This window comes from Pezoporus flaviventris, unplaced genomic scaffold (genome assembly GCF_033815535.1).
Source record: "Pezoporus flaviventris isolate CSIRO_AGI_PZ_B2104156 unplaced genomic scaffold, CSIRO_AGI_Pfla_v1 ptg000020l, whole genome shotgun sequence".
NCBI classification, from domain to species: domain Eukaryota; kingdom Metazoa; phylum Chordata; class Aves; order Psittaciformes; family Psittacidae; genus Pezoporus; species Pezoporus flaviventris.
In genome coordinates this window covers 3332716-3346588 of record NW_026892568.1, presented here as the reverse complement: position 1 = coordinate 3346588, position 13873 = coordinate 3332716, and the positions used below count along the sequence as shown (strand labels likewise).

The 13873-nt window shown below is 45.3% G+C and overlaps 1 protein-coding gene across 2 annotated transcripts in view; it reads left to right on the top strand.

The window, feature by feature from the left end:
* Positions 1-7678: 7678 nt before the first annotated feature.
* RAB11FIP4 (RAB11 family interacting protein 4) overlaps positions 7679-13873 on the top strand; it is a 116011-nt gene continuing 109816 nt past the window's right edge. For both annotated transcript variants that reach the window (XM_061455365.1, XM_061455364.1), the window contains exon 1: positions 7679-8081. In XM_061455365.1, the coding sequence (XP_061311349.1) occupies positions 7938-8081 (144 nt within the window). In that variant the 5' untranslated portion in view covers positions 7679-7937. The remainder of the gene's footprint in view (positions 8082-13873) is intronic.

Below are 13873 nucleotides of genomic sequence, written 5' to 3'. Positions count from 1 at the left end.
AGCTCTGGAAGAAGGAAGGCGGGGATGTTGGGAGCGATGGCGTTTGTCTTCCCAAGTCATGGTTACATGTGATGAAGCTCTGCTGTCCTGGAGATTGCTGAACACCTTCCTGCCCATGGGAAACAGTGAATGAATTCCTCATTTTGCTTTGCTTGTGTGTGTGGCTTTTGCTTTACCTATTATACTGTTCATCTCAACCCACAAGTTTTCTCCCATTTAAACCACAACAGCAGTTTGAGTTGGCTTAAAGTCCTGAAACCTGTTGTATACAATACTTTGCATTATGCACAAACAACTAATTCTATAGGGTTCGATAGAGGGAAAGAATTGAGCAAATGGTATCTCCAGAAAGCAGCATTTACTGCTGTTCTTAGCTCCTTTATTAAATAGGATATGGATTTGCATTGCCTAGAGCTTGTGCTCAGTGATGGGCCTGAGACATCTGTTTCTTGTACTGCTTTGTTTTAGCTCCTGCAGGTTTTGCTGTTGGCACAGATATGGCTTATAAGGAAAAAAAGATGGCTTCAAGAAGGCGGGCGGTAGTGATTTGTTGGTTTTAGGGGCTAGGCCAAATCTAAGCACGTTAGAATAAAAATACCTGAGGAGATGAGCTTTTAAATAGCTTTCATTTAAATGCAAATGACAAAAAGCAGCAAAAAAGCAAAGGTTTTGTATGGCTCATCACAAGGTAGGTCACCTGTCCAGCAGATGCTGCAAGAAATTGGTTGCTTTGAAAGGAGTTCAAGTCCCACTGTGTATCTGATTAGCAGTGACATACTTTGTCCATTTTGATTTCATGCAGTATGTTCTGCCCAGATAAGGGCTGTTGCTTGGCAGATCTATTTGAATTAATAGTTCTTAATATTAATAACATTTTTTACAGATGCTGGACAGCTCAAACCAGCCCCGTGTTTGCATTTCATCCTCTGCAGTTGCAGGCTTTGATTGCATAGGTAGCCTGAGAGCTACTGACTTATTTTGCTCACCATCAATTGAGGATAATCCTCACAGAAACAAATCTGTGTTAAAAACCAGTAATTGAGTACTGTCTCTTCAGCATGGACAATTTGGGCTTTCTATACTCTGTGTTTTCTAAGCCAGAGAAGGAAGCCTGAAAGTTGCCCTCTGTGTGATAAATAGATGTATTTTTCCTTCTATTTTGCTGGATCTGGGCTGATACAATGGGAAAGGGTCACTTGAAGTATCTGCTGTGCCTTAAAGCACTATGTACCTGTGCTTCGTGATCACTGGTACACAGAGGCTATGGGACAGATGGACCTTTGGTCTGGCTTTCACTGCTGTTCCTATGCAGTAGAGGTTGAGACTAGTGTGGGCATCTGAATGCAGGAGACAAGATGTGCCCATTTGCCACCATTGAGGTATCTGTGCAGGCACAGCAGTTGTGTCTAATGTAACTAAGCTGGTGTCCAATATTTTTGCTGTAGGAAGAGTGAATATCACAAGCTATTTCCAAAGGGAATTTGGCAATGCTCATCAATTTTATGTCTTTGAGGCTTAACAGTGGCCACGTGGCTGTGGGTTTGGTTTGAGGCTTCTTGTTTTCAAAGATGAACATTTGAAACATTGCAGCATCTCGGGATTAAAGCCGTAACAAAAGAACATCTGTACTGAGGCAAAACGGAAATCTTGGAGCACTTCTTCACTGTCATGTTATGTCTACTCTGCTGTAAGGCAGGACAATTTGTGTGTGTCACTTCTGAGGTCTGGGCTATGTTCATGTTTCTCCAGAAGGGATTCAGGAGAGGAGTAGTAATTTATCTGACCCACAGACCGTGATGAGGGAACGGTGAGAATCTGAGTAGAGCACAGCTCACCCTCACAAATTGTTTATGGCCTTTACTATACAATAGATTTGATAGCTAAAGATTAGCTTTAGCTCCTGGGGAGAAACAAAGGTACTGGTCTGGTCACTGCCAGACATAATCTAAAGCATACTTTAATGCCTTTTTTTGTTTTCCCTTCTCCTAACCTACTAGAGGTTGAAAACCAAAGCACTAAAAGCCCATGGCATTGTGGTCATGTATCATAGCCAGCTGGTGGTGTTGGGTGCTCCCACAAGCTGGAAAGCAAGAGGTGGACTATGAAGATTTCTCCTCTTACAGGGACCTCTGGAACAGTGGGACAGACAGGAACTCCTCTTTGCTGTCCTAGGGACTGGGCAGGCACTGCAAACAATCTACTTTGAGATTAGTAGATCAGGTCTCAGCTCACAAAGGGGGCCTTTGTGGTCCAGAGCTGTGGTTTCCTGTTTATTCTGTGGCTCCAGTACTGCAGGGAGGAGGTTGAGGTGTCTCAGAAGACCAAAAACATCCAGATAATATCCAGGTCCAGCAAATGTCCCACTGTGGCTCTGCTGCTCAGTATTTCCATCTGATGTATTGTGCAGATCTGACTCCAAAGTACTCTTGTGGTAAGGCAAGGTTTTAGGATGTAGAAGTTGCTCATCCAGAGCATTTATTTGGATATCACATAGGCAAAAGCAACCACAGATTCACAGGGGACTTGAACAAATAAGGCCAGAATGAGTGTACAGCAGGGAGACAAAAATCATACTTTTGCTGATGCCAATTTAAATCAAGGAGCTCACTTCTATTCTCCCCTAATTTTCATCCTCAGTCTCAGTACCAAAATGTATAGGTAGATACTATGATGAATCTGGCTGTATCAGTGAATCATCTAGGCATGAGAGACAGCTGGAATAATTCCATCTGCAAGCTGCACTCAGTAGATTTGATAATGCCTACCACAATCATTTTCAAAAGGCAGTTACAAGGCTGCTAGAACCAGCCTGGTTAAGCAGCTTTTCTAATTGCCTCTCTGTTCCTAAAACGCCCTTTTCAGGACTGTTGCCTTACAAGCAAGCCAGTGGCCATTTGTCTTTGAAACAGTCAGACTGTGCTCGTAGCCCCTCAGCCCATTTGCACCATTGGTGGTCACAGCAGTGATGCTGCTGCACCTACATTCTCTTGCACAAATATTTGTGTTCTGTCCTTTATCTCCCATTAATCAGACAACTTGGACCCGTCTACACACAATCTGCTTGGAGACACAACAAGTAATCACGGTTTGGCTTTAGCATCACTATGGTATATCATGTTCTAATTTTATTATTCTGTCCCAGATTGCGTTGCTAAATACAGCAGTATCTGGGAATTACAGTCCTGCAGACAGCTGTAATAAGATTGCAGATGGAACATGTTTATTCAGATGTGTAGTCCATCATGGATAGGACAAAATAAGCAAGATTTCGGAAACTATTTGAAGCAATAAACGATAACTCGCTGCACAGTTCATGTACTGTGTTATGGGTCAGTTAGCCCAAGGAAAATACACTGGCTGGTGCATCCTCAGTCTTTAACAGCTGCTGCATGATTTGATAGATGATTTTTAATAAATCGAGGGAGGGAAGGGAAAAAATAGTCTTCAAGAACCGGGGGCTTAGTTCTGTTAATGTTTGCTGCTTAGAGACAGGAATATTGTTTGTTTCTTGACAGGTCTTCGGTAGAAGTTGTGAATAACTTTACTGTATCTGCTACACCAGGTCTCCTTTTTACATGGTTGTCTTGGAGTCTTAAGCATTTCATTGTACCCAGAATCTCCTGTGAGTGAGTGAAGATCGCTTCCTGAAGCACTTAGGTTCAGAATGACCTAGTGGCCTGGCAGCGATCAGATGCTTTCTAACACCATTAATGCTTTCAGGAGGTCACCAGATGCCATTGAGCGTTATAATCTGAGGCAAATGTAAGTCTACCCAACTGCTTAGAGCTAGTCAGGGAAGAGCTGAAGAGCTCATCTTGAGCCCTACGCAAGGTGGCCAGCAATGAATTCTCTTGGCTGGTGCAGTGAAATGGGTGGCCACTTGGTGGAGTAAGGAGACCTCCAAATACCATGGGACCACGCCGGCGTTAGCAGCTACACCTCCGGTGCCAGCCCTGGAAATTCTTGGTCAGCGCTTGGAAACACGCGTTTGATGCTGTGAATTCTCGGTGGAAACGGTTTTATGTGAGCCGATACGGAGGATTATTTAATTTTAGCAATAACTTAATAAGAGTAGGTACTTTGGTCTCTGTGAGCACAACCCTATTACAACAAGGCATTATGATTGCAAGTAACAGCAAAATTGGCCAACTTCAACCAGCACATAGCATTCCAGTTTGTGATTTGTGCTTGGGCTTGCTCTTTGTCACATGGTGTATTCCCTGGCTATCCTTGAAACTTTGGTCCATGTCTCTGAGGGTAATTATACGCGTTGTATGAGGAAATAAGACATTGGTGTGTTTGCTGAGGTAAGTGCAGTTAACCATCTAGCCAGGCTGATCTAGCAGAGTTTTGCACACACCTAATTCATAATCTGGTAAAAACGCTGTTGAAATCGATCAAGAGCAGTCACACTATACAAAACTAAACCACACAAACTTTTGCAAGGTGAGGTCCTTTAACAACTAGAAAAGTTCAAAGAAAGATCCTTGTTTGTTGAAACATTTCCCCAAAATTCCTAACAGCTGTTTTGTTCTCATTTAACTTTTGTATAATAGAAAAAAAATTAGAGAAAATGGCAGTTAAAAAGTCAAGCATCTTACTTCTGTGTCATACCTAAGTAAGTTAGAAGTATTATTTAAGAACTAAAAGTTTTCTCATGCTAAGTTTTCAAGCAGGGCAAGAGTATTAATAAGCCATTTTTTGTTGCCTGTTACATGACACTTAAAGAAAATATCCAACTGATAAAGCACATCTGCTCTGTTGCTAAGCAGAGCTACAGCAGCCAGTGGGAAACGGGATTTGATTCAAAATACAGTAAGATTTGTAGAAGCCAAATGCTCAATGAGGGTTACATTTGTATATACTATAAAAAGATACTGCATTCTGGGGCTGTTCTGAGAGGCTGGGTCTCAAGATGTTGCTGCTATGTGCTGGAACACAACCAGAATTATAGACAGAGGTCATCAGCCTTGGGGAACGCACTTCTTGGATGCTCTTTCTGACAACAGATTACAATTTTCTATGTAAGTGGAAGTGACATTGATAGAAAAGCAGCTGATTGTAAAGAAAGCCTGCAAATGACAGCCATGGCCTGTGGTATTGAATGAAATGTTTCCTCTTGAACTCTTTATTCTGAACAGATAAATATGGTAGCAGTCTTTCAAGTGCAGAAAACTCGATTTGCAGCATGTAAAATATTTATTCCCTGTACAGCATGAGTTAAGTGAAGAAGTTGCCAAACATCTTTGATTACACAAATATGTTGATAAACCAGTGAGGAAAGAGAGCCCGTTGGTACTAGCAGACATGTTCTACCTGGAACTGGAGAAGAGGAGATCAGCAAAGAGTACTGCCAGCTCCATCCACTGGCGATAAGCATCTACCTCCTCTTCGATTCAGCTTTACAAACTGTGCCTTGCCATTGCAGTTGCCCAGCAAGCATGCAGCACATGTTCAGCTCAGTATCTTGCCTTCAGCACATTAGGGGTACCCCCAGCTTTCAGATCTTGGACATTTATTGACAGCATCCCACATCTCAGTTTAGTGCTGTCAAATCATCTCCCAGCTGTCAGATCTTTGCTCACAGTACTCAGTTGTCTACAACGACATCTTCCACAGCCTCTTCATTTCTGCTTATCTGTTTGATTCCAGTGCTCAAGCTGTCTGTGTTAGTTTCAGACTTCAACATTAACTCCCCAAACTGTAGTGTCTATAGCTGGAGCTTTTTTCTCTTCCCCTCCCACTTCCCCCCACCCCTTACAAACTAATGCAAGAATGACACAGATTCTAATGCTGACAGTTTTGGTCTAAATCTATGTTTGCATTTATTTGCATATCTAGAATAAGTCCTTTCTTCCTCCAGCAGAAGGTAAAGGAGAGTCAGTGGAGATTAACTGGATTCCATGAGACAGAGCGTGACCCCCTCTGAGGTGTGGGAATTCGTCCTGGCTAACAGGAAGAAATATTCCTTTCTTTTCCCCCTCCCCAAGCGTACTTGGTGTGACTCCACTTTGGTGTCCAGGACTGCACAGAGAGGGGTGAGTCAGAGGTGGTGCAAGGAGGCACTCCGAGGCAATCTGGGAAAGCAAGGTGAGACAATGACACACGTGTGCTCTGAAGCTTTAAAGAGGTTGAACTCCACTTGGGAGCAGTCAGCCTGACAGTCACTGATTCCACATGGGTGTGCTTTCCATGGCTCTGAGGAGTACCAGCTCACAGATTTTTTGAGTACTTTGAATAGATGCCCTTGAGCGTGTGCTAAGCTCAATCCCCATGTAACCTGAAGATGAGTTCAAGGGTCCCAGGATAACAGCTGAATGTTTTCACATCTTAAGAACCCTGCTGTAACTTCAGAGGAGTTTGCTGATCAAATATTTTGCTTCCTGTTCAGCTCTCCTCACAACTCTTCCTAAAGGCTCGTATCTGATCTCTGCACTTGGAATTTCTTTGGGTTATTCCCCCCTCGCAGGAGAACTCTTCTGTATTTGCTGTAAAACTAAAGGAAGGTCAAGGTGGCAGAGGCCCTGGAACCAGCTCCCTATCTCTCTGTCAAAGGGGGAGTATATGGGGAGCTGTATTACTAGTGCAGTGTCACTGTGTTGTTGATTGACAGCCAGGTTACAGCCTACAGGGCTGTCAGGTCAACCTCTTCCTGAATTCAATTTGCAAGAGCTGACACTTATGCTCAAAGAAGCTAAACTTCCTGAGGAGAACACTCCTATTTGCTCCTAGAACAGAGATGAATTTTACCAGCTTGCTCTAATAAAGGGATTTTCAGGGTTGCTAAGGGCCATATTGACCTGTCTTACTGCAAGAAGCAAATGAATGGATACTGTCTCGATTCAGAACCTGCTGCGCTTCTACGGCCATCTTAAGAGGGACAGCTTTATCAGTCACCCAAGAACCTCACTCGGTGATGGATGGTTCACCTGTGCTTAGCAACTGCAGTGGAAAGTGCTGGCTGAGGCAGTGAGTACCTGAGCCTGACTCAGCCAGTGCTCCTTCTCTGTAGGGTGATGCCCCGTCATTCCTGGTCTGAGGCACAAGGCAGGCACCAGCACCATTCCTGCTCTTCCCTCTGGTACCTCATGGCCGTGGGCTTCAAAAAGGGTCTAAAAACCTGAGAGAGAAAAGGGACGGAGATGGAATTAAACCGCAGCTGTGGAGCACAGCAGTCACGGGAGGCTTTAATGAGGGATCCTGCAATGGCAGGGACATCCCTTCATTACCAGCCACGTCTCATTAATGTGTGGGTGAACAGTATCTGTTCTAAGCCAATCCCAGGCACAAGGAATGCTGCTGCATGGCTCTGCCTGGTCGCTTGAGCACAATGGAGCACGGGAACCTCTGCTTGTCCTCCTTTCCCTGCTTCCCTCCCCTTAACTACATTCTGCTTATTGTCCCCTCGGCCTGGCGCTGTTCAGACCGGGATCGATGTGTTTTCCCCATGAAGAACTGCAGCGTGGCTCCTGCTCTAACTTGTGGTGGGAGGAGGAGCGCGCTGTGGGGCTGTGAAGCGCCCTGCAGCGGGGCTCCCCTGCCCCACTCCTCTTCCCCGCGCCGATCTGCCTCCCCCGCTGCCCCTGTCGCGATTATCGTCGCTCTCGAGCCTCTCCCCTCACGCCCCGCTTCCCGCCCAGCCCCGGCGCCGCCTCTCCCCTCAGCGCAGCGCCCCCTGGCGCCGGCCCCGCCCCTGCCGAGCGCGGTTTCCCACCGCCGCCTGCATCCTCCGGCTCTGTGCTATTGTTCTCCCTTCCCTCGCTCCCTCCCTCCCTCCCTCCCTCCGCCCGGGGCTCGCGTCCTCTCTCCGCTCTCCTCCATCCTTCCCTCCTCCTCCTCGTCGCCGTCCCTCCCGCCCGAGCTGATGTCACGCACCCGCTGAAGGCGCGGGCGATCATGGCTGCTGCGGCCGGGGCCGTGCCGCCGGCCTCCAGCTAATGCCCGCGATGGAGCCGGCGAGCCTGCTGCGGTTCCTGCGGAAGCTCAAGGAGGTTTTCGACGTGTGCGACGAGGATGCGGACGGCTTCATCCGGGTGGAGCACTTCGTCGCCCTGGGGCTGCAGTTCGGCCAAGGGGATGAGGTGAGTGAGGCGACCCCCGGTCCCGCCCGGGCCCCGGCAGCCAGGCAACTTTCACCTGCTGCTCCCGCTGTGAGGCGAGCGGGCCGCGGCTGTGCCCGGCCAGACCCCACCGGGACCCCCCTCACCCACCTGCCTTCATCTCGGCCCGTATTCACCCCGTCCCTTGGGGACCCCCCGACTCCGGCCCTCAGGCGGCACAGACCCGCTCCTTTCAGGGCAGCTCGGACCCTCCCCAGTCCCTCAGGGGGTCCCAGAGCCCTCCCCATGGCAGCCTCTGGAGCCCCTTCCCTCAGGGCCACCCAGCCTCTCTCCCCCTTTCCCTCAGAATCGTCCCTAAAGACAGCCCAGCTCTCCCCTTGTCTCAGGGGGTCCCGAGCCTCCCCGTTCCCTCAGGGCGGCCCAGACCGCCCAGGCTTATCTATCTCCCGGTTCCCTGTGTGGGGGACAGGTCCCTGTCAGGGTCCCTTCCCTGGGCCGTGCCGGTGCTGCGCCCTTCGGGGAAGTGTATTTATCGTGGTGACAGCGGGGTTATTGCGTCCCGGCTGAGCTGCGCCCTCGCCGGGGTCCCAGGCTCTGCGGGGAGCAAAGCCTGGGGTTGAGAGAGCTGAAGCCGGGCAGCGGGCAGGTGAAGCACAGCGATGTCTGAACAGGCAGGGAAGCACCAGCTCAGGTGCACCCGAAAGCCTTCAGGTGATGGGTTGGAAGTGAGGGCTCCATCCAGCCCTTCAGTGACACAGCGTAAATCTGGAGTCGCGCCACTGGTCTCGGTGGGGCCCCTGCATCAGTGGGACCACTGTAAGCCTGTGACATCAGTGTAAATGAGAGTGGGATTCAGGCCAGTGTCTGCGAGGGTAATGATGTGCCTTTGGTTTGAAACAGTTCCCTTAAGTGATTCAATCAGGGGCTGCAGTTCCAACAAATTAACCAGCAAGAAACGCTTCTTTCCCTAGGAGAACTCTTGGGATATTGCGCAGAACCATTTAATGCTTCACAATATGTCCCGGCAATTTCAGGTGCTGGGGAAAGGGAGTAGCGTTGGGACTAGGATAGTATTCAGAAAACCAGTATCGGCCAACCTTTTAAAGTACAATAAAGCAAATTAATGTGAGGAGCCAATTAAATGGTAGTTTATAAAGGGATGCCAAAGAGGCAGCAAACCCAGAGTGAATTCACAGTAACTGTTGGACCAAATGACTTATTTTTGGCTTACCACTGCTAATGAAACACAGCTTGTGAATTAAATTGGAAGACCAGAAGACAGAAGGCTTATTGCTTGCAGATAGTCACAGGTCTGTTAAACATTTTCTTAATGAAAAGATAGAGCTTCTTTTTCTAACCAGCAGAATGAGGAGAAATGAGTAATAGTAGAGAGCTTTATTGATTTCTGGGTTTATTTATTTCTTGGTCTCATTTCTTATAAACTAATAGAAGTCTTTAAATCCTTCCCGCCAGATAGACTGCATCAGAATTGCTTTCTGCACTACCACATTTATGTGGCGGCAGATCAGTGGCTTTCTCTTGCAGCACCGAGGGAGACTGGTCAAATTCCACTGCCTGTTTTGCAGCAGGATGGCATTGATGAGCGTAACGATCCTTTTTCGTCTTAGAAATCTGTAAGGTTGTGAGAAGGGAGCATGTTCTGTAAGATGCAAAGGAGGATTCAGGTGCTGATCTCATGAGCTTAGAAGTAAATTAGTTGGAAAATATTTAAATAGAATGGGAAAGAAAACTGGAAATCTTAACAATGATGCCAGTAGAAAAGTACCAGTTGCCAGTGGTAGTGTCTAGGTTTCAGGATGGGCTGACTTACTGGGCACACACAGAGAGATCTCCAGTGATGAGAAATGTGTTTGTATTTTGTTCAGTGTTCAATAAGATCGTTGCAAAACTGGGTCAGAGAATCTATCTATGTATCCATCAGGGTTATAATATAACTTGTTCTGGTTTGCTTCCCTCTGCCTGTTACAGTCATTGGCTAGCAGTCCCTTGACTTCAAAGGAGCATGTGTCAGCTGAGTAAATGGGATTTGTAAATCGCCAAAAGAGCCTTGCTAGGGAAATACAGCATCAGTTTTCCAAGTGCAGATTTACTGTAGAACAATCATGGTAGGTGAGCTAGTATGGTTTTAAGTCTTGTTAAAAATGAACTTTATGTGTGATGAATCACAGTTGATGTTTGGAGACGGTGAGAATCTATTCTTCCATCTAGCACCGTGCTTTCAGCCTTGCATCCGCAGGAACCTAATAAGCTCTGTGCAGAAATCCATCTCATGAAATTAAACTGAGGAGACACTGCTAGAGAGCAGCTCCCTTTAACACAGTAGAGCATTTACTGTCATTGAAAATTAAGTATTCATTGGAACATGCTACACTTCTTGGACCTGATCCACCTTAGGTTCCTTTACATTCAAAAGAAATCTTTTCACTGGCGTCAGTGAAAGACAGACTTGCCCTCATGTGTAAATTACTTGCTGCTTCTATTTACATAATTCATCTGGCCACAGGAAGGATCTAAATTTGTAGCATGGTAGCCTGAATAATTCTGATTCCTACCAACAGTAGCCCTGGGTCACAAAATGAAACGAGAGAGTATCTGCCCCTTCAGTTGTGCCAGCCCAATACGCAGCTTTCCACCTCTTCTCTACCTCCTTGGAGTCACTGCCATCCAAAGCTTGGAGTCTATAAATCCTTAATAGTAGCTTCAGTCAGGCTGTGGTTGGACTCTGCAGGGCATTTAGCCTTTTCTATTTTTTTTCATTTCCTTTCAAATTCCTTTTTTTTTCTTCTTTGTGTGGGTGTGGGTGTGCAGGTAGTCAGTAACAGTGCTGAAATTTATCATTCCTGAAAGATAATCCTCTGAAAACTGCCCCAAGGCAAAATGTTGCAGCAAGGCAACATCTTACTATTCAAGCAAAGCAGTCCTTACCTGCACAGTCAAAATAATAAACTTTAAGTTTTCTGATCAATTTCCTTACTATTTTACTTTTAGCAGGCTTTTGAAGTCTCTGCTTCTAATAACTTTATGCTTTGCTTTTCTTCTTTAAGACCACACCATCATGACTGTACCTCAGTCAATTCTGCCTTTCCCATGCACACTGAAATGCTCTTATTGCCATGAAGTCGTTGCAAATCCACAGCAGCAGAATTGCCTCAGAGCAGCTGTTTAGGTGTTCTGGCTGTGAAATCACTTCAAGCAATATTGCTTGCAAAATTTTGCTTTGCCCTACAGAGCATGTGGCTCATCTAGATGAAGAAGTGACTTGGTCATCTTAATTTGGCAGAGCCAGGAGCAGAGTCATGTCTCTAAATTGCTGCTGTGTTGCCTGAATTAATAGCAGACCAGGCTAGCTGTCAAGCACTGCTTGCCCACACAAATAGTTGTGGAACTTAACGCTTTTAAGCAGTTTGGCATTTTGGCCTCTGTTCATCCCATCTGACTGTAGGCATTTAACTGAGTTGTCTCTATTTATCTTCCCCTGTGGTCATTGATGAGCAATTAAACATTCAAAGGGTATAACAGGACCCAAGGATGAAATAAATCTTTAGAGGTGCTCCTTTATCTCCACTGACAACAGAAACTCCTAGCTAAGACTTCTGGTTCAGGGCTTAAAAATAGCAGGCTTGGGCCTTGCCTTCCTCTTGAATGGGCTGTTTGCTCTTTGTGGAGGAATCTGAAGAAAGATGTGAAGGGCTGTTTCCAAAGCGACTTGATGGGATGGCGTGTGCTCACTAACTGAAGAAACACTTCACATAACATTGAAAAATGCCAAGAGTCGCTCGCCATCTGGTTCCCTTTCACTGGGAAGATAGTTGCACTAGCAGCCAAGTGTCTAGGAGCATTGTGAGTGACATGTTCAGCAAGCCCCAGTTCTGGCAGTGGATTGTGTGAATGTGTATTTCAGGGTAGTGCCAGTTGATGTTTCATTATGCCAGATTCTATTTAAGCTTTACATTCCTTTTTGAGCAACAAGTGAAACATGCTGAACATGTTGATGACTTCTGTGTAAGCACCTTTTGGAGGTGTGCAAACCATACAGGTGCTTAGACAGTAATATTTGTCATGATCAACAGACACTCACCAATTTGAAGCAGTGTCACACCTGAGAGGGAACTTCAGCAGTTAATAATATCTATAGGCCAATATAAATTATTTTTGTGAATAGACAGTAATTCACTTTAAGTCAATGGTTTACTAGTGGTGTAGAACAGAAGTAGCTGAAAAGAACATGTGAACAAATTAAACTTTATGGTCAAAAGAAACTATTGAAATAGGGAGATGCCTGTTGTTAATTTTAGTTGCTTTCATTCATCCCTATTCTCAGCTGACATTAAAGTCATCAACATGAAGTGCTGCTCAGGTAGTAGATTGTGGCTGCTGACTGAGGTTAATCACAGTCCTCACGCTTCATTTTGACTTGCTCTCAGATGTCTCCCAGGGACACCTGACAGTCATGTTCTAAACGCAGCTATTCTATTGTCACTACTCTGTAAGTAGCTTGTTCTGTAAAGTGCAGGAGTGTAATTTCAACTGCATGACAATATGGAGCCTTTCTGAATGATCTGGGTGAATCTCAGCCATAATGTTGCATTTCAGAGTTGTACCCAGAAATTAATGGAATTTCTGCAAATTTACATCATTGTGCATGATGACAGACATGAGTGCATACCTTCTTGATAATAGCACTATGCTCTGGATTTACCTGCGGCCATAAGAAAAGGAGACTGACACTGAGGCATTGAAATAAAAGTATTAGGGTGTTACCAAGCGATACTGCCATCCTCATAGTGGAGGCAGAAAAGAGTTATGACTTCTTTCTTCTCTGCTTTCCCTCGAAATAATTACTGACAGAAAAAAGAAAGTATTTGCCTAGATGTAATGAGAATGCAAAGAGCACTTCTGTGTGATGGTGTTCCCTAGATAGCAGCAAGGCTGCCACTCATTTAGACTCCTTAAAACTATATTTGCTAATGACCCAAATATTCATCTCATTGACAGTGACTTGGGGGAAAATGCAGTTCTGAAATGGCAGAGTGGGGTATTTAGTTTGTGGATTAGACAAGGTACAGTCACTGTAGCCTTTCTAATTCTATATAAATCAGCACTGAATATGTTTAAAGTAGCCCTTTGGTATACCCTGAAACTAAGCATGTATTTTCTAAACAGCTGACAGAAAGCAAGCTTAGTACTTACTGTTAATCAAACATTTTCTGAAGCACTGATGTGGAGAGAGAAGCTGCAGTTTGCTGTGCACTCATGAGTTTAATTCGTTGTGTAATATGTTTGCATTTCCAAGGTGAGAGCTCTGAGGGGGTTGCATGTATAGTTAAGAATTGATTGTTGCTACGTTTTGCCATGCAAGTCAGTGATCTGAAATAGTAAATTCTTAATGCACAAAGGAAAGGCAAACAATTTTGGTAGCAATTTTTGATATTTAAGTGACTGTAAATGTAAAAGCATATGGAAAGTAAAGGAAAAAGCATATGGATCAAGCACAGATGACATGACTGCATCTTTTGTATGCAGTGTGGAATGTAGCACAGGTAACTGGTGATGTTAAAACATTCGGCTGCCTAGCAAGACCACGTGTTGTCTACGTAAATTTTTCTCCCTCTTCCCCCCTCTCCATGCCTGATTCAGTCCATGCTGTTAAGTTGTGACTTTGGTGCTGTGACATCTCTGCGTGTTCTCTAGAAATTTGCTTTTGCAAATTCTAGCACATACTGATTTTATTCCTCTAATATGATTAATCTTTGAAAAGTGACTTATACAGAATTGCTGCAAGGAAGGGTAAG